Source organism: Paroedura picta, chromosome 7 (assembly GCF_049243985.1).
Source record: "Paroedura picta isolate Pp20150507F chromosome 7, Ppicta_v3.0, whole genome shotgun sequence".
NCBI classification, from domain to species: domain Eukaryota; kingdom Metazoa; phylum Chordata; class Lepidosauria; order Squamata; family Gekkonidae; genus Paroedura; species Paroedura picta.
The window spans coordinates 49,055,875-49,077,582 of NC_135375.1; the positions used below are offsets into that span (position 1 = coordinate 49,055,875).

At 41.4% G+C, this 21,708-nt stretch overlaps 1 protein-coding gene across 8 annotated transcripts in view; it reads right to left on the bottom strand.

Moving 5' to 3' along the window:
* Window positions 1-21,708, bottom strand: part of FBXL17 (F-box and leucine rich repeat protein 17) — a 192,093-nt gene that overhangs the window by 128,044 nt on the left and 42,341 nt on the right. For all 8 annotated transcript variants that reach the window (XR_013233131.1, XM_077347746.1, XM_077347740.1 and 5 more), the window contains one exon: window positions 3,063-3,170. Coding sequence is in view for 7 of the 8 variants with exons in the window: in XM_077347746.1 (XP_077203861.1) it covers window positions 3,063-3,170 (108 nt within the window). In the remaining variant the exon portion in view is untranslated. The remainder of the gene's footprint in view (window positions 1-3,062; window positions 3,171-21,708) is intronic.

Here is a 21,708-nt window from a genome sequence, read left to right on the forward strand (position 1 = left end):
AAAGGGAACCCCCGCGCAGCTGCCGGGGGCTCCCTGCCCGACGGCCTGACGCGGCAAGAGGCGCAAAGCGCCTCTCGCCGCGTCCGGCCCCTGACAAAGGGAGCCCCCGGCACCCACGCTCCGCGCGACTGCCGGAGCCTCCCTGGTCTAGTGCCCGCTATATTTAGATACAGCGGGCTTGATTACTAGTAGTACATATTATGGAAAATAAATAGTGCAATTAATAGAAGCTGATAAATCTTGCTGGCATTCCCCTATTCTAGACCTGAGAAAACAAAAGTAAACATTTTTTTTCGCCTAATTAAAAAAAAATAACAATGTAAGCAAAATATCCAAAACTTTTATAACTGGCAAACTAGAACAGTGAATCTTACTATATCACTGGCATTCTTCCACATGAGCCTCAATGTTTTCTGCATTTCAGAAGACAGAAGTTTTAAAACCTATTATCCTCCCACATACATGTCACTGGAGCCCTACTTAATAGAACAGAAGGGAGCTGGGGTTATTTTTAACCCTGCCTGGAAATCTATGCCCTTGATGTGGGAGAAGTTTGAAAGAATATAAAATATGTGCTTTCAGTCACTAGCCATCTTGACCAAGAAGCCATGGGTGTGACATTTCTAAGGACAAAGAATATCTTTAAACCGCTCCTGCGGAGCGGATTAAATAAAAGGGTAAGAGCTGTCAGGGAGGAGATAGGGAGGGCCCTGTCCGAGATAAAAACTCTGAGTGTCCATCCAGGGCCAAGCCACCAATGGGGAGCCGCGCTTGGCCCGGCCTCGCCTGGCCGGCCGGGGACTCTGCAAGTCCTCCGGCCCCGCCACTCCTCCATTTTCGGAAAGGAGCAGGGATGCCACGTTGAAGACGTGGCGTCCCTGCTCCTTTCCCAACCTGTGGACCCTGGCCATTGGGGGGGAAGCAACATCGGTGGGCGCTTTCTCCCGCTGGCCTGACGATGCGGGAGGCGCAAAGCGCCTCCCGATCCACCCCCTCCCACTTTGGACGTATCCCACCACCACCCCGCCATTACCCTGGGCCCTCTCGACAGTGCCGCTCGCCGCCTGCCCCCGCGCCCAGGAGGGCCCCACAAACACACCCGTCGCGTGCCGCCACCAGCAGAGGCACCCAACAATATGACACCTCGCCACCGGCCCGCGTGGCCGGGAGCAGCCTCCGCCGCCACCTGCCGCCGCCGCCACACCTTCCTCACTGGAGCACACTGCCACCAGTGGCTCCCACCGCGTTGGTGCTGCTGACATAGGCGCCGGCCGCACCACAGCTACAGGTAGGCCGCCCACTGGAGGGACCACTGCACCAGTCCTCAGATCCGGCCCCTGAGCCCACACACCCACGACGGCCAACTCTCCAGCCTCACTAGCGCCCACTGTATTCGCACTACAGCGGGCTTGTTTTCTAGTTAAGGAAATAAAACATGAAAACAAAAAAACCCTCAATTATAGCAAACAGATCAAAAGGCACAAAAGACTTTTGATAGAATACATAAGGACTGAGATGCCCTCTGAGCTGCAAGAAATAAGCCAAAAAATTCAAGAAAATAAATAAGATATTCAAGAAATGCAGATAAAGCAAAAAGAAATAAAAGAAAAACAAAAAACTGAATCAGTGCTAGATTTGCAAGCAAATTCTTTAAAAGAAGCAAATCAAAGGATTGAAATCTTGGGATCAAAACTTAGAAGTAATGATTTCCCACTAAACATTTCCAATGAAGGAGACTCCACCACTGGATTTAGAGAAAGGATTTTGAAAATTAATATAAAACTTTCTGAAAGTGCAAGGTAACTTTCCAGGAACAGAATAAATCTTTAAATTAATTCAAAATATTCCAGCCAAAATATATGAGATATATTAGTTAATTTTACTCATAAAAATCAGATACTATTTTAACAGAACATAAAACAGAACTGCTTGAAATTGAGGGACAAAGTAGTAGAGATATTTCACGACCTGCCTCCTTTTATAATAAAAAAAGTAAAGGATTTGAACATTTGATGCAAGTACCGTCCACTTCTCCATTCTGTTTCCTGCCTTTTGCTGTGTAATAAAGAAGTTCTCTTTCTACTATCTCTAACAGAGGTTTGTTAGTAGAAGCTCTATCTTTTCTCCAACACAACCTGCAAACACTTCTACCTCAGTTCCATTGGATCTTAGATATCTGTTCTACACCTCTTCTACAGCCATCCATTTAACATTTTCCTTCCACCACTACTTTGTTAAGACTCACCCTGATATGCTTCTTGTGTCACAGATTTGAATGTGATCTAAATTTATGAACTTAGAGCCAATGCTGCTGATAGAAATTTTTATAATATCGGTTTATTCCATAATGTCTTCTATGGCTGCATTCAGATAAATTTAGTTCACCTAGTTCACCAAACACATATAACAGACCACAGAATGCTTCCTCAAGCTTCTTTGAACTGCCCAACTACAGACAAAGCTACAGTGTAAGCAGAGCAAAACTATAAAACAGGGAGGAAAAAGTGAAGAAATCTGGGGCTTCTCCCGACTCACTTTTGGCTATACAACAAAAGTCACCACCCCACCCCCCACTTTCTAGTACATGCTTAATTGTATTCCTCAATTTATTATGAAACAAAATATTTCCATCTTCTTTAGCTTCTTGTTATATTACTATGTTTTCTAATCTTGTTTTCTCTCCGAAATCAAATAAAAGCCAGGGCATCTAGTGTGCTCATTCTCTTGCTCTGTCCTGGGACAGAGTGGGTTATGCTTTTGCCTATAACATTATTTTGTTTCATGTAGACAAATATGTATTGTGTGTGTTGCAAAATTGAATAAAAGCATGTGTCTTCCCAATATTTTTTGTCTCGCTGCCTTTTGTTTCTTGCTGCATCATTAATAGCAGGGATGTTGTTTGTTAGGCAGTCTGAATTCAGACATCACAATAAATCAGAATTAATCAACCTAAAGCTTATGCACCATGGTTTACCATAGTGTATGAATGACAGTTACACTTCAGACAAATTAAGACTCTTCCAACAGAAAGTGTCAATGGGAAACCTTCTTCATGTACTTACATTGGTAAGGTGTATGACTCCTTTTGATGTAACAGAACAGCCCATAAACCCAACATACTGCAACTGAGGACAGTGTTCTGCAAATGCTTTAACAGATTGATCTGTCACCTGTGTAGGAGAGAAAACAGCAGTTGAAGGTGACAGTGAATACTCCATCTGCAATAAAGTCTAGCAGGCATCTCAGCAATAAAACTAACATACAAGTTCAATGGTTCCTTTTGTCTTAGCAGCATGAAATAAAAACTAAAAGTGTGCCCGTAAGGTCTTTGGGTAAGAAAGAAAAAGATTAAAAAGCTGTTTGTCTGGCAAATAACAAAAGAAGTACCAAGAGATGAGAACAAAAATTCAAAGTGTGAGTACAGAACGTATCTAGAGAAATTTAAAAATCCATTCTTTTTCTTTACAAAAGTTTACATTTCAACAAAGCAAAAAATAAAGCTAAAAGCATAACCAGAAAGTACATTCCTCTTCTGTACTTTCAGCATTCAGAAAGCTTATGCCTTATTGTCTTTTCACTACTATTTTCTATTCCTTTTCTCTTTTTTAATACTCAGTCTATACTCACAGCAGTATACATAAAATATTTCACCTCAATACTACAGTCCAATTTCTCAGTTAAGCAACTTTACAGGGAATATACCCTAGGCTTCTGTAAGCAGACATCACAATAAACTGTAATTAAACTTGAAAGAGGTGCGTGAACATACCGTATTTGCCAGTGTATAAGACGACCCCCCAACATTTCCACTCAAAATATAGAGTTTGTTACATTACATTACAGTACTATGGGCCACTATAGGCAGCTATGTCTATCCCAACTGAAGTGCACCCGGCGTATAGGACGACCCCCCCCCCCTACTTGGAGACATTTTTTTCAGGGGGGAAAAGTAGTCTTATATGCCAGCAAATACTGTACGTTGATTACTATTCCTGTGTATACCACTGGCAGGAAGGTAAAATTTTAAGTAATTGAAAAACTAGAATTATTTTTCCATTTACGTACTTCTGTAAATGTTGAAATCAGGGATCAAGAAATCTGAGCACCAAGACATCAGAGTAAATTAAAATGCCTCACAGCACTATTCTCCCTTTAATCTAATCCAATTCCTGGAGCAAATTTTTTTTTGCAGCAACTCAATGACCAGAAAAAAATCATAGGCATTAGCTGCAGCTTCGATAGACCATTCCCTTCACCAGACTTTATCTTTCTGATTCCAAAAAGGGGGAATCCACAACTGGCCAGAAACCACAAGGCCCATGCTTGGAACTTTCCTGCCTTTGAGACCGAAATGTTGAATTCTTACGATAAAGAAACACAACCAGCCACATTCACAGGACAGCACAAAAGTAGTCAAAAAGAATAATTTAAATTTATATTAAAGCATGCCATCTTCCCATAGTAGTCAGAAATTTTTTAAATGATACATTTTTCCACATTTTTTAAAAATTAATATATGCTGGACTTGCTCTCCTATCAGGTGGGTAGCCATTTTGGTATGAAGCAGCACAACAAAGTTTGTGCCCAGTGGTACCTTTAAGGCCAACAAAGTTCAATTCTTGGTATAAGCTTTCATGTGCATTACAGAAAATTATATCTAGAATTTGTCTTAAATGTCTTCTTAAGGCTTCTGTAAGCAGTGTGTGTGCTTAAGTGTGCTTTTTCTAAGAGTATATAAAATTCTACTAATTGTCATATTAGTGGAATTGAGAACTATAAATGCCTTTGCTCTCTATAAGCAAAATTGCAAATATACCTAATACCTGAGAAAGAGACCTGCTACTCTTGCACTCTAAAATTGCAATTCTAAAGACACTTTTGTGGGACTAAGACCCACTGAATAACAAGGAACTTAATTCTGAATAGACAATACAGCAATAGTGGTCAGGACTGGGGGGGGGGTCAATTCTGGATAATAGCCCCACCGCTATGCCACCCTTCCAAAAGAAGGAGGGAGAGCATACCCAATCAGCATTGAGCAGAAGGTAACCAACCAAGCTGCCTATAGTGCCAGGAGGGGTGCAGCTGTAGATGAGCATGCCTTTCTTCTTCCCCATGCCTCTGCTGGCTCATACCCACTCAACCATCTTAGGGGTGATATGGCATAGGTTGATAAGATCCCCCTCATGTTACCCCACCAAGAATTTCCTGGTGTTCTCAATGGTCAGTCTGCCCCTCACTTACCAGATGTCTATTAGGGATATAAAGTTTTTCCTACATTGATTTTCTTGTTGCCTTAAACATGCACTGCTAACCTTCCTGTTCTGCAATCTCAGCTGAAAATATGTTACTGTATCTTACTAGGAATCATTGTTAGATTCAAAAGGTATTTTTTCTTGACTGCTTCCTGATTCTCAGTGAGAAAGTATTAAAAAAAAGGTAAATACTATTCTCTACTGCTCTGCATTATCTTCCATTCAAATGTTCATCCTACACATCTGTGAGTAAAATCTTATTGCAAAAAAAAAAATGCAATATAGATCCTACTGGAAAAATTGAGGATGGGAGAAGTCTTTCTTAAAAAGGGATATCCCCCCCCCCAGGCCTTCACATCTCTACCTTTTTACTGAAAACAGTAAACCAGGCTATGTTATCTGTTTTACTACCCAAAATGTACCAATAGAATGGGAATACTATTCCTTTGTTCACCACCAAATGTTGTTGTCACTGCTGTCAAGCCACAGCTGACCCATAAGGCTTTCAACGCAAGAGATGTTCAGAGGTGGTTTGCTGTTGCTTGTCTCTGAATCATGACTTTGCTTTTCCTTGAAAGTCTAGCATCCAAATACAACCCAGGCCAATTCTACTTAGCTTCTAACACTGGGCTAGTCAGGTTGTTACAGAAATTACATCACTGCAAATTAAAGTAACAGCACATAAAATACTTGGGACTTGAGCAGAGAGAAAAATTCTAGAATCTCACAACAGGTATGTAGGCCAATCATGTGATTTCCCTAAATACTAATATTTAAATTTTCAATCCATTCAATTGCAGATGGGAATTTTCTCACAAGGAAAAAGATATTCAACTGTTTTCGCATAAGGAAGTAGATATTCAACCGGGGGAAAATAAAAGAGTATATTGAGGAAGGGGTGAATTATAGAATTTACAAATATGTTGGACAGAAAAATGCAGCTACTTTAAATGAAATTAGATCTCCAGGGCCTGATGAATTACATCCACAAGTGTTGAAAGAATTGGCAAAGGAAACCTCAGAACTATTAGCAATTATCTTTTAGAAGTCCTGGATGACAGGAGTCACTCCAATAGAATGGAAGACGGCAAATGTGGTCCCCATTTTAAAAAAAGGAAAAAACGAAGTCCCCAACAACTACTGCCAAATGACAGAATCATAGAGTTGGAAGGGACTTACAGGGTTATCTACTCCAATCCCCTGAGGAATGCAGAAAATTCACAACTACCTGCCCAGCCACATTGACCGCAATTCCATGTCCAGATGATGCCTCCCTAGTCAATCTGGTCTGGAGGAAATTCGCCTTGTGACCCCAAAATGGCGATCAGCATTTCCTGGGCATGCAAGGGAGATGACCAGCAGAGTACCACAGGGTTCTGTGCCAGAGTAGTATAATTTAACATTTTCATTAATTATTTTGATGAGGCAATATAGGATACGTTGATAAGGTTAGCAGATGGTGTTAAATTAAATAGGATGACTAACATCCCAGAGGAAGGGACTACTATTCAAGGAGATCTGATAGATTAGAAAACTGGGCCATAGCCAACAAAATGAATTTTAATGGCTAGAAGTGTAAAGTATTATATTAGGATAATAAAAATGAGAATCATAAAAATAAGATGAGGGATATCTGACTTGATAATAGTATTTATTTTTCGATTTTTACCACAGCTCTTCAAAAGTCTTGCAGCGCTTTACAAGTATAAACAATAGTTTCCTTTAAAAAACCATAAAAACAATCCTTATCACAACCAAACAGAGAGCGATCAATACCCTAAAAGATTTTAAAAACCACCACCATCCACCGGTTCAGCCCAAGGGCCAAGTTCTCTTCCAGTGGGAGAGGGGAATCAGATCTAACCTATCTGGGGGATCCTCTGATGGTAACGTGGAGACCACCCTCTCCTCAACCATATGCCTGGCAGAAGAGCTCCGTCTTGCAGGCTCTGCAGAAAGCTGATCACTCTGGCAGGACCCTCAGCTCTTCCAGGAGCTCATTCCACAAGGTTGGGGCCAGAACTAAAAAGGCCCTGGCCCTGGTTGAGGCCAGGTGGACATCTCGGGGGCCTGGGACAACCAGCAAATTCATACCTGCAGAAGAAAGAGCCCTGCAGGGAGCATAAGTAACCAAGTGGTCCTGCAGATAAGTAGGACCCAAACCGCGTATAGTCTTAAAGGTTAATACCAACACCTTGAACTTTACCCGGAAGCAGACTGGTAACCAGTGCAGTTGTTTGATCGCTAGCTGAATATGGGTCCTACACAGTGTTCTAGTGAGGACCCTTGCGGCCGCATTTTGTACCAGCTGCAGTATCCAGTTCAAAGTAAAGGGCAGGCCCACGTAGAGTGAGTTACAGTAGTCTAATCTGGAAGTGACCATTGCATGGATCACTGTGACCAGGTGGCTGGAGGACAGGTAGGGTGTTAGTAGCTGCTCCTGGAGCAGATGGAAAAATGCCATACGGACTACTTTCATGACCTGAGCCTCCATGGAAAGGGAGGCATCAAAAGTCACTCCCAAATTCCTGGTAACTGGTGCAGGAGTTAACGGCACCCCATCCAGGCAGGGAAGTTGCACTTCCTGATCCTTCCCCCTTCTACCCAGCCACAGGATCTCTGTCTTGGAGGGATTGAGTTTCAGAGGACTCTGCCTGAGCCATCCAGCCACTGCTTCCAAACTGGCGAATGTACTCAGGGGGGAGTCCGGCCGGGCATCCATTAGGAGGTTGAGCTGGGTATCATCTACATATTGGTGACAGCCCAGACTATAGCCTGGACCAGCTGTGCTAGAGGGCGCGTATAGATGTTAAAAAGCATGGGGGAGAGTATCACCACCGGCAGCACTCCACAAGGGAGCCTGCAGGGATCTGACAACTCATCTCCCACAGCCACCCTCTACGCCTGTTTCCGGAGGAAGGAGACCAGCCATTATAGCACTGTCCTCTAATTCCAGTCCTGGAGAGGCAATGGGCCAATAGTTCATGGTCAACCACATCAAATGCAGCTGACAGATCTAAAAGCACAAGAATGGCCAAACCGCCTCAGTCCAGCTGGCACCGGATGTTATCTGTCAAGGCAACCAGCGCAGTCTCCACCCCGTGGCTAGGACGGAAGCCAGACTGGTATGGATCAAGGGCCGAAGTTTTCTCCAAGAATGCTAGTAGCTGGTCTGCTGTGGCCCGCTCCACCACCTTACCCAAAAATGCAAGATGCAAGACTGGGCGGTAGTTGACAGGGTCCCGCGAAGGCTTTTTCAGTAAGGGGTATACCCAAGGCTCCTTAAGCCCTTCCGGAAACTGTCCCGATGTTAAGAAGAGGTTGACAATGTCCCTCAGGGGGCCACTTATCTGCTGGTTGACAACAGTACAATACGGCAGCTAAGGCAATTAACATGATATTAGTGGGTAGTTCTGTTGGTTTGTAGCTCAATGAAAAGAGTCCAATAGCACCTTTAAGTCGAAAGCTTACACCTTGAATAAATCTTTGTTGGACTTAAAGGTGCTATTGGGTGCATTGCTAGGAGCACAGAATCTAGAGCAAGGGAAATTATTGGTTAGATCACATTTGGAATACTGTGTCCAATTTTGGGCACTGTGACCTAAGAAGCATATTGACAAGTTGGAACGTATTCAAAGAAAGGTGACTAAATTGGCTGAGATGTTGAAATCTATGCCTTATGAGAAAATGTTGAGTTAGGTATTGTAGCTTGGAGAAGAGGAGGGCAAAGAGAGATGATAGCTACATTTAAGTATGTAAAAGGCTAACGTTTATTGAAGCTTTAGATACAAAGGAAGGGAAAGGAACTTCCACTTATATACTGAAAATCATTTCTGACACTGAGGGCTGTTTGTGGATAGAATGTGCTACCTTGGAGGGTGGTGGAGTCTCCTTTGTTGGAAATGTTTGGTGGGAGATTGAATGAGCTCCTGTCAGGGGTGTGTGTGTGTTTAAGTCCCTGAGAAGGTAGGGGGGCTAGATTAGATGTCCCTTTGTGGTCTCTTCAAGCTCAGTGTGATTCTGATTTCAAAAAGCTATGTCTCATCATCCTAGAAATTACAATTCTCACATTACCATGACATATAAAAAATAATTTGGCAGGCCACACTACAATTGCATTCATGCCCTGGTATTTTGTACCATTTAAAAAACAGGTCTACACATCTACCAAAGCCTGTTCATATTTTATTAGCTGCTTTATGTGGCAAATCAAAGCACGTGGACCTCTTGTTGTTGTTATGACACTCAGCCAGGAATCTGAGTGTGATCTTTGATGCCTCCCTTTCTATGGAATCACAGGTCACCAGAGTAGCTCAGCTGGCATTTTACCAGGTTAGGCTTACTAGCATCTATCTGGGCCTAAAGTGATCCATAGACCTGGCCTTAGTGATCCAAGAGACAGTCATCTCCATGATAGACTTCTGTAACTCATGCTACACTGGCCTGCCCTTATCCCTGACCCAGAAATTGAAGCTGGTACAGAATGCAGCTGTTAGGGTTCTCACTAGAACACCTTCGATAGCCTATATCTGAGGCAACTGCATTTATTGCTGGTTGAATGCCAAATCCAGTTCAAGGTTCTAACCAAGACCATTTGCAGCCTGGGCCCAGCATATCTAAGGTACCCTCTAATTCCTTATGCCCCTTGGAGAGCCTTGCACTCTGAGCTGGTGATCCCTGGCCCACGTGAAGTGTGCCTGGCCTCAACCACGGCCAGGGCTTTTTTGGTTCTGGCTCCTACCTGGTGAAATGAGATCCCGGAAGAGCTAAGGGCCCTGATGGAACTCACACAGTACCACAGGGCCTGCAACCTCTTCTACCTGGTTTCTGGTTGAGGCAAGGGCAAGGGAAGATCTAGGGCCCCTCCTCTAAGCATCAACCCTGAGAAATATGCTGCAGTAGAGAGATTTTGAGGTGGGTGGATGGTGGGGTTGTTTTTTAGTTGTTTTTAGTTATAATGCCTCCCCTCACGGTATCTAACTGAAGGAATTTATGCTTGAATAGAAAGGCAAATTAAGAGATAATATACAGCATCTAAAATTGTTGAAACTAAGTTTCTGTGAAGTCACAAAAACTTACTTCATCAGATGATACATCTTTTTAGCTATAAAATACAGTAAATGGTTGTGGATAGATTTAAAACAAACTACTTATGTGTTAGATCGGTGGTCCCCAACCACCGGGCCGCAGCCCAGTGCCGGGCCGTGAAGGCCCTGGCACTGGGCTGCTGCTTCCTCTCCCTGCCCCCCCCCCCGCAGTAAGAAACTTCCCAGGCTGCAAGCTTGCAGCCCGGCAAACTTCTTACTGTGGGAGGGGGGAGAGGGAAGCAGGGCCGCGCATGTGCCATGCGCGACATGCATGGCCAGGCAATCGTCCTCCCTGCTGCCACCGGTCCCCACCCTGAAAAAGGTTGGGGACCACTATGTTAGATACTTTGCTTCTTCTTCTTTTTTTTTTTTAATGATAATTTTATTGTTTATTATTATATAAAGCATTTACAGAGAAGTTGTAAAGAAAAAGCGACCAGTTGATATGGTTTGCCATCTCTTTTAACATAGATATTTAGTTCTCATCACATATTATTCCTAGTCTAAAAGTTTTTACCATTTTTCTTAGCCAAGTGATTGTTAATACATATGAGATCTGTTATAGGAATACATTCTGTTATTATCTTAAATGATATTAGGTCAGTCTCCTTCACTACTGTTGTCTTGTTAATGCCTATAAAATATGGTTTGTCATCCTCTTTTGGCATACATATTAACATACATATTCAATTCCCATCGCATATTAATCCTGATCTAGGAGTTATTACCATCTTTCTTAACAAAGTAGTTGTTGATACATAGGAAGGTATAATCTATTATAAGGATATATTCTATTATTGTCTTAAGTGATATAAAGTCAGTTCCCTTCATATATTAGACCTGTCCTAAAGGTTGCTACTGCTTTTTTTTTTTTTTCTCACAAGAAGCCAGGAGAGTACTCCATTGTTCAGCTCATCTTTCAGGTGGTCGCAGAAAATGAAATTGTATTTTTTTCCATAGTAGAGTGTTTCTGATTGTCCTTCTGTCAGGGCCAGAGAAATCTCTTGCTTGATTCTTGCTTGTAATCGCCTTTGAGGGGGCTCTGAATCCTTTGTCAATCTGGATCTCTTCCTCTGGTCGCACAGAAATATCTCCTGATAGCTTCCTAGTTGCTGTCGCTTTTGAATAGACTCTTTTTATTTTGCTGATCCAAGTCATTTCCTGCTCTGAATAGACTTCCAGGTTTTTGGTACTTTCCTTCCATGAATCTGTTTTCCCAGGTTCTTTAAAGATACTTTGGGTTTTTACATCTCTGGCACTCTCTCCCTCCAGTTGGTTAACTTCCAGACATTGAAGTTTCACTTGATTTACTGTTAGCTGAGCTGCGTCATCAGCTGGTCTCTCCGGATCTTGGGCTCCATCCAAAAGCTCCCCCTTAGTCCCACGAATTTCCTTTTCCAGCTTATTGACTGCTTTCAGTATCTCTGAGTTTCCTTTGCATAACAAATGGAAAAGCTGTGCCTTTGTTAATTCTCCAGTTGTTAATTCTTCCATAGTTCTAGGCAGACACAAACTATAAACAGAAAGTCTCGTGAGGTCTCGCGGGAGCACGAGCGATCCCAAATTATCAGTTTGTCGATCTCCGTATCAAGTCAAATTCTCCCACTGAACGTTCACCCATAAATCTTCAAAGCACTCTCTTTGTTTGGTTAATGGGTGTAATTAGCTGGGAGTCTCTCACTCGGGGAAAGAAGGAATTCGCTTGTAAATTGGTTGAGGGGGGGGAGGGAAGAGCTTGTGAGAGGAGAGAGAGAAAAGCCAGAAAGCTTTCAATTCTTACTGTTGTAGGTTCCAGCTTCTGTCAGCTTCTGCTCCTATCGATCTGGTAAATGATGGTCTGGGAAGAATGTGAGGTCGGCTGGTCGTTTCAAGCTTGTAAAGTTGTTTGCGACAAAGACGCCATCTTGACCTTGAGCTCAAGCCGCTATTAATCCAGGGAGGTCTTGCTTCTCCCTACGGATCTGTAGGACCCTCAGGTCACCGTTCCCGGTTCCTGGGGCGACCGGTGAGCAGATTTGCGTATCTGTTCAGGTCTGCCAGGTGCATAAGCCCCTGACCCTCGGCATGGCTTAAGAGCTGAACTGAAGTCCAGCTTTCTTATGGCGCCATCTTGAGGTCGATACTTTGCTTCTTCTATACCAGGAAGTCACATATCTTGTAAAGTTCTCAAAAACTTACTAAAATATCACTTTATGCCAAATTATTGTCAAAATATGGTTTATTGAGGATTGTTGAAAATACAGCTTCAAAAGCATAATATTTAAAATTCCCTTGGAGTATAATTATACAGAAACCTGCTAACTTTTGGAAATGTACACAATTTGTTTTAAAATTAATTGCAGGTGGCTGGCAGCACTGTGTTCAAAATGTTCTACAGAGACTTGCAAGCTAGGTACATGATTTATTCACTGTGGATTTTGGGAATCCAATGTTTATAAAGTGAGCGTTTTAGTTCACTAAAATATTCTTTGCAGAACAAAGGATCGTGAGTGTGCATGGTTTGGCAAGTGAGAAAAAAAACATGGTTTCTGGCCAACAGAAACATTTAAAGGAGCGGAGATTCAACCTGTCATGAAACTAGCAATAGTTAAAAAAATTCATCTATTGCTAGCATGAATATTTACAATAGCATTTCAATATAGAAAAGTTTGTACCATTATTGTTTCCATACCTCAGTGAAGATATTGCAGAACTACAAGAATTACCTTATATACTCGTGTATAAGCCGAGTTTTTCAGCACAGTATTCACACTGAAAAAGTGCTCATCCGCTTATATGCGAGTATATACGGTAATTGAAATAACAGCCTGCTGCCAGCCAGCCAATTGTTACATTGCTTCTGCAAGCCTCCTGCAAGCTGAAGCTTGCTTGCTGTGGCTGCTTGTAGGACAGCAATCGTTTGACTGAGGGACTCTGATCTTTTTTCCCCCTTTTGCCTTCACTTCTTCCAAACTATTCTTGTGGGTGGGGTGGGCTTTGGGGGTGCTTTGGGATTTACTGTTTCTCCTAATGTTTATTTCTTCTTTTTTTCTGAGGGGCAGCATTGTTTGCCTTTTCTTCTTGTGGTTGTGTTTCTTTAAAAGTTGATTTTTTACAGTTCTTTATTTCAGTGTTTTGTTCTGGGGGGGCTGCAATTGTAGTTACAGTAGTCCATTCTCCCAGTTTGGTGGCTGTTGTACTTGTTGTAGTAGGTTGCCAACTCTGGGTACTGCTGTTCTGCTCTGGTTGGCTGGTCCTCTTTTGCACTTACAGAGCTAGTTTACTGTTTTTTTCTTTGAAATAAGTATTCAAAAACATTTAACCTACTGGTGCCTCAATGAATGTAAATTTACCAGTAACTGCTGCATTTCCCACCCTTGGCTTATATGAGAGTCAATAAGATTTTGTGGTAAAATTAGGTGCCTTGGCTTATATGTGGGTCGGCTTATATGCGAGTATATGCAGTATCTCCTATCATGCCCTCATGGATCTCCCTTTTCTGGCAACACAACAGTATGCCAGACCTTCTGGCCTCACTGCAGTTTCACCATTGCAAAATGGATTCTCAGTGATCCTCTTCCCCCTCCATGTCATAATGGAAACTGAAAGTACAGTAAGGAGGATCCTATTTCAGTGTTGAGATCTAAGCATTGGTAAGGGCATTCAGAAATTCCCAGATTCAATCCACAGTGTCTGCATTTAAGGCACAGCGAGCAAGTAATTTGAAAGACTTCTGTCTGAGACACGTTGAAAGCCACTGTGAGTCTGAATAGACAATACTGACTTTGATAGACCTATGGTCTGATTCAGTACAAGTCAGCTTCATAAATCCAATACTACAACAAATTGGAAAGCATCAGTTTCATTGAATCCATCATGGTTTTTCACCCAATGGCCAACCAGAAGCCCCTAGAAGGCACACAAGCAGACCATTCAGGCTAAAGCCTTCTTCTACTGCTTTCCCCAATAATATTCAGAAAGTTATTTTCTATGAACATTAATGACTCATTTAGTCAATGAAGCTAAAAAAACTGCATGAACAATATATTTAAATAATACGTTGTAGAGCCAACTAAATTAACAGTCATTACTGTCCTTTTCTGCTGCTTTTCCAGTACTTTTCTGAGATACAGTAAGCAGAAATTCCTTGCTGTTCATAGTTGATTATATAAAAGGATAATAATTGCTCTACACAGTTTCCTACTGCTTACTTAATGTTAAATAAATGCATGGCATTTATTTACAACCAAAATTAGTTACAACCAAAATTTTCACAGCAAATATTTAGCAGTATTCAGAACAATCTAATCTAAATTAACATAAAGTTATTTAAAAATCATCACTGAATATAAAAGGGTCTTTTGAAGCAGCGAAACATTTTTCTTAGTTTCCAGTTTTATTAAGAACATTCTTAATCAAAACAGATTACTAAACTTTTAATTTAAAAAAAATACTACCTCAAAAGAAAAAGACTAACCTCTCATAGACCCAGAACAGCTGATTTATTTACTGCACATTATTAATAGATAAGGTTTAAGACTTTGATATACCCCTAGTACTCACTTTGATGTCTGCAGTGAAAAATAACAGCTCCTTTTGTGCCCTGTCTTAAAGAGCCACATATATTTTTAATGCTCTTTTGACAGCATCTGCATTTGTTCTGAATTTTCATGTAATACAGCGTAAAATTACAGGGTGAATGTAAATGTGTTTGCCACCATAGCTTGCTCTTTGTGACTGAAGCTTTAACCTACTGGAAACTTACAATTAGCAAAGTAATTCAAAGTTGAATAACAAAAAGGAAAACTTCAGCAATTTAAAAAATTTTAAGCTATTTTGAGACTGATGGAATAAGCTATCAGTTACTGTTCCTCTGTGTTTTGTCATCTTTAGTATAAAGCAAAAGAAACAGAGGCATACAATTTTTAAAGCATGTTTTCTAACAGGACTGTCAGACACTATTACATTACAGCTCAGGAAAAGCAATGCCTTCAAAGGAGGAAGGGTATTTTCTTTCTACGTTATGAAAAAAATGGAGGTGGGCTTTCTTAAAAACAACTCTTTTGTATATAATTTTTCATTCTTACAATTAGTGACCAAGTAAACTGTCATTTATCTTTATACCTTACAAAGTGATTTATCAAGAAGTTGAGGCTGTTTCTATTTCGGCAGTTAAGGGAGGAGACTGAGTAAGATGACGGTCTGAGGCAAGTGTATTTAGGCTCAAGGCTCCACTATGTGTAGGATTGTATTGTGCACAACATTTCTGGGGAAAATGGTAGAAAGGCTGTAGCGGATCAAATATCAACATTCCCGGAAGAAGTTTCAGTCCTGGACCCATCTCAGTCAGATTTCCAGCCTGGCCATGGGGTAGAGACAGCTGGATGGAGATGGGTCAACACTGCTGATACTACTAGATCTCTCAGCAGCGTTCGACACATTTTATTTAACAGAAAAAAGCCAGGATATTCAAGAGTGTTAGGTGTGCAATGTTTCTCCACTGACAGTTCTCAATTGTAGAATGGCCCTTTTTAAATCCAATTGGATGTTTGCTGATGATACTATCATCTTCTACCTATTCCTCCAATGTACAGTTTAAGTATCTACCATACAACTCCGATGCTACGTTTGGGAGACTTACTGGGCAATAGTTATATGGGTTATATTACCCTTTTTGTAGATAGGTACAATTATGCAAGTTTTCCACCCTTTTAGAAGGTCACCTGTTTAACTGATTTTGGTAAATACTTTAGACATATGTGGGGACCACCAGCTTATGTGGGGACCACCAGTTTTGAAACATTCTGGGGAGATCAGTTCTTTGGCAGGAGACTTCCCAATCTTCAGTGATGATATCAGTGACCTGATCTCACTTTCTGTGACTGGTGGTCATGTAAATATGCTAGAAATATCCCCGATTTGCTCCTGAATTGCTGAGGTTGTTGGGAGACCAAGAGAAGAGGATCTGAAAACCCCTGAAAAATGGGATCAGAGAGATACTCCACTGTCACTCAGCAATCACAAATGTTCTCCCAAGAGATTGAATACTTTGTTATAGAGCCCAACTACAGTAAATAAATTCTTGCTTCCTTTCCTCAGAATGTTTACCTCAAGTTAGGAGATTTGCTGCACCTCTACCTGATTACCGGACACAGGTTGCCTCAAAGTTATAGATGTCCCCCATTCACTTCACAGCCCCTGGCTCTGAAAAACTGATTGGGTAGATTTGGTGCTTCTGTTTTCTACCACTGTGTTTATTAATCATCACCTAAAATAAAGTTTCTTCTCTGTTTACCCACCCTGCCTAAAATAACTAATAAAATTCTGATTAATCTGACACTCTTAACCAGAGCATTCAAGCTCCTATATATCTGAGAAGAGATTTTTCCTCCCCATTTTAGAGCTGAGGCTTGCTCACCCCTTTCCTTGGAATCCATGGGCTCTGATTGGCAGGCAATCATTTGGATTTGCCTGATGCTATTGTAACCAATGTCATTTTTGTTTCAATATTTTTATTAAATAGTTTAGTATTATGGACAAAAGAGCCAAAGGTCACAGAGCACGAGTTCCAGAAGCTCCACTCTCAGTCTGGCCATTAGCAGTAGAGAGAAGGCCTAGAACTTGACTAAGGGAAATCTGCTAATTCCTTTGCAGGTATGCAGTGGAGCCAACAACCAGGGAGAGACTGCATTTTCGAATTTCCCCTTTCCCTGTTCTTTTTGCACAATGAGTGTGATTGAGGTTATGGTGAAAACTCTTCCCTCCTCAGTCTGTCTGGCCTGCAGCAGTAAAGAGAAGGTCCACAATGTGACTGAGGGAGAACTGCCAATTCCTTTGCATGCTCAAGTGAGGGAAAGAATGCCAAAGCAGCAGCAGCAAGATCCATTGTAGTAGCAGATAAGAAGCAGCCTTGTATTTCTCTAGATAAATAGCTTTGGACTTTCACTTTCCTTGTGTTGCTAAAAATTGTTTGCAAGAAATGGCTCTGTTCTGAGTGTGTTTTCAAAGGGCACTAAAGACTGCTTTTCTTAACATTGCTATGTGTACAGCTACTGTACTTTAGTTCTCCATCCAGTTGTGAAGTTCTGAGATTTATGATAAATCAGAGTCAAAACTTGTTGTATGCAAGAATGCAAGAATGCAACAAGCACTAGCAGCAACCGTGGGGCAGTGATGCCCCGGAGTGGGCTCAGTCCTCCTTCCCTTACTTTCTGGGGGGCAGGGTGCGTGGGGCAATGCAGAAGTCTTACTCACAGCAGCAGGGCTGGAAAACAGCCCAGCTCTCCCCCCCTCCCCCGGGCTCAGACGAGCAGACATGTGGGCACTGCAGAGGCTGTGCTTGTTGCCATGGGGCTGCCAAGAAAGTCAGTTCTTCTCTCCCCACCACACCCCAGTCTTGGGAAGAAGGGTGCTGCAGAGGCTGCACTTGCTGCTGCTGGGTGGGTGAGCAGGTCAGCTCTTCTCCCACCTTCTTGGATGGGATGGCACCCAGCTCTCCTCTCCCAGCATTTGGAGGCTGGGAGGGTGCCCAGGTCTCCCGCCCTGGTTTCCACCCCCCGCAAAAGGGGGGGTGGAAGAATGCCTACCAGCCATGCAAGAAGCAGTGCTGTGGCAGGCGGGTGCAGCTTTCTTTCCTGCCAGCTTGGAAGTCAGGAGGGGAGCAGATGAAAGCCCAGTTGATTGAGAAGTGGTGCCATACCAGTCCCTCCAACAATGTAGACTTACTTTCAGTGGGCTCTTCTTCTCGTCCACTCAGGAGGAGGAGGGTGAATAGGAGGCTGAGGAAGCTTCCAATTGTCTCTTAGTGGGGAGTGCCCTCTCCCTATTCAGGGCATGTCCCCCACTGAAGGTCAATCAAGTAGGATGTGTATCATCCACACACCAACATTATTATGGTTAGAGATATTGTTATACTGAAACTATTTAACATCTTGTATGTTTTTACTTTTGAAGCAATTTCACATCTTGTCAGGCTATAAAGGTGCTGTCAATTATTTATATGAACCCCCCCCTTTTTTTTTTCAGAACGGTTTACATTAACATCACAAGGATTGGTTCAGAACCCTGGATGAAGGGGAATGACTGCCACACCATCCAAACGGGATAACTTAGCAAGGAGTAGAAATGGATTGGGATAATTTTAAAAGACCAATGAAGAAAAGTAATTTCCTGGAATTCCCTGTAAAGAGCATCAACATTTGCAGGCATACCATGCATCTTGATGCTTATTAAAATGTTTGGAAGTCCATTTATAATTCAAAGAAAATAAGTGTAAAAAATCACAGAAAAAATGACTTGCAGCCTTAATTTCTATCTCCCGACTGGAAGACAAAACCACTAACATTCAAAATTAAAGCTATAACTAAGGTCAAAAATCTTACAAGGGAAAATTGGAGCTTTCCACCATTCCTTCTGCTTTTGTATTACTGCATTAATTTCTGGATTTTTTAAAAAATTAAATAGGTTTTTTGAAATTTCTAGTAGACTTTTAAATGATTATAATTTTTAAAGCATCAATATATATTATACTGTTTACTTCTTTTTTGACTAAAAGACTTGTATTACAACACTGGAAAGATATATGTCAACCTCCAGTAATCCAAAGACCTTACAGTGTTATGAACATTTGAATGTAATGCCCATAGACAACAATTGTGCAAGGACATGTTTTTAGATATTTTAGATATTTGGAAACCTTTCATAAATGCTTATATGTAGACTTGCTACCATTGTTGTTACATTTAGTTTTGTCGTTTTTTAACTTTGTTTTATGGCTATTTTTATTATTTTTTGAAAACTGCTAGAGAACCTGATCATAACAGGTTCCGGAATTTCCCTACCAGCAGATAATATAGCAAATAGTGTTTTATTTAATTGTACTGGCTTTTTTAACCTAGCTTAATTTTGCTACTTTAGCAGTCATATAGTGACACTTTAAGCAGAATTTCACCTTTCCGATTACTTCAATATGCTTAGAATGGTGTAAACTCTGCTTCTGAGAGCACTGTTAGGTTTTTGGTTTTTTACCATTAATAGCAATCATAACTGCCGTTTGTACCATCTCAATATTTTAAATTTATTCATGTTCAATTTTTGCTGTTTATTACTGAGTTGTTACTGGGTTTCTATGCAGTAAAAGTGCTACACTCAATATGTCAGCGAATTTGGAAAACTCAACAGTGGCCAGTTTACATTCCAATCCCAAAGAAGGGCAATGCCAAAGAATGTTCAAACTACCACACCTTTGCACTCATTTCTCATGCTAGCAAGGTTATGCTCAAAATCCTACAAGCTAGGCTCCAGCAATATGTGGACCAAGAACTTCCAGAAGTACAAGCAGGATTTCAAAGAGATAGAGGAACTAGAGATCAAATTGCCAACATACATTGGATCATGTAGAAAGCTAGGGAGTTCCAAAAAAGCATCTACTTCTGCTTCACTGACTATGCTAAAGCCTTTGATTCTGTGGAGAACAACAAATTGAGGCAAGTTCTTAAAAGAGATGCTAATAAGAGCATCTTATCTTTCTCTTGAGAAACCTATATGCAGATAAAGAAGCAACGGTGAGAACCTGACATGGAATCACTGAATGGTTCAAAATTGAGAAAGGAGTTCGGCAAGGCTGTATACTGTCACCTTGCCTATTTAATTTGTATGCGGAGCACATCATGAGAAAGGCGGGGTTAGATGAGTCACAAATTGGGATCAAGATTGCAGGGAGAAATATCAACAACCTCAGATATGCAGATGATACCACTCTAATGGCAGAAAGCGAAGGAACTAAAGAGCCTTTTGATGCGGGTGAAGGAGGAGAGTGCAAAAGTTGGCTTGAAACTTGACATCAGGAAAACTAAGATCATGGCATCCGGCCCTCTCAATTCCTTGCAAATAGATGGGGATGAAATTGAGGTAGTGACAGATTTTATTTTCCTGGGCTCCAAGGTCACTTCAGATGGGGTTTGCAGCAAAGAAATTAAAAGACGCTTGCTCCTGGGGAGAAAAGCTATGGCAAATCTAGACAGCATCCTAAAAAGAAGAGATATCACCCTGTCACTAAAGTGCGTCTAGTCAAGGCTATGGTCTTCCCAGTTGCAATGTATGGCTGTGAAAGTTGGACCATAAGGAAGGCCGAGCATCAAAGAATTGAGGCTTTTGAACTCTGGTGCTGGAGAAGACTCTTGAGAGTCCTTTGGACTGCAAAGCGAACAAACCGGTCAGTCCTAGAGGAGATCAGCCCTGACTGCTCCTTAGAAGATCAGATCCTGAAGATGAAACTTAAATACTTTGGCCACCTCATTAGAAGGAAGGACTCCCTGGAGAAGAGCCTAATGCTGGGAGCGATTGAGGGCAAAAGAAGAAGGGGACGACAGAGAATGAGGTGGCTGGATGGAGTAACTGAAGCAGTCGGGGCAGACTTAAATGGACTCCGGGGAATGGTAGAGGACAAGAAGGCCTGGAGGATCATTGTCCATGGGGTCACGATGGGTCGGACAAGACTTCGCACCTAACAACAACAATAACAACAACTGGGTTTCTAGTTTGTATTCCATATTTTATTGTGAGCTCCCTTGGGAATACTCTGAAGCTGATATGGGAATATATTTTAAATAAAATAAACAAACAGTTGCATAAACTGACAAATTCCTGCATAAACATTTGTTGAACAGCACTAGTAGAATTTTCCTTTCTTCTTCTTAGGGTTTTTGTTTTTTTTAAGGGGATGGGAGGGGTCTAATCAACATTACTTAATATCACTCAACCAACAACAAAGATATATTTTATACTTCCACTCAAAGCTGGTAATATAAGAACAAGATTTTTGTTGCATAACAGAAATACTGCAGATCCAACCATTACCTTTAGTTCAGCAACTCCTAAATTAAAGAATCATACAAGTGTATATTCCCAAAGAGATGTTATATTCCTCTGTAGCAGCAAACAACTAAATGGATGACCTTTAGTAGGAAGCTAACATGTTTATTTTGACACTCAACATAAAGAGCACTAGCAATGGCCATTTCTTCCAAAGGAAAAGATGCAGTAGATCAAACCACAGAGACCTGAGCTTCATGCAATCCTCCATTGTTAAATTCTAATACTCTGAAGAGGATTAATTGATCACCTCTTACACAGTGTTCTCAAAATAAAAAGCACTAACACCCCAGATTACCTCACAGAGGTCGCTTAAGTAGTGACCTTTGCTAACCATGAAATTGCCTTTCATCTTCCAGATCTGAGCATGCTCAGGATTCCACAAAGACCGAAGGCCATTAAGTGTTGTTGTAAGATGACAAAAAGAAGTCTACCCCATTTACAGTTTTTTTTACTAACTCTTCAGATGCATAATGTTTACTCCTCTAGAATAATGTCGACATTATAATAGATGT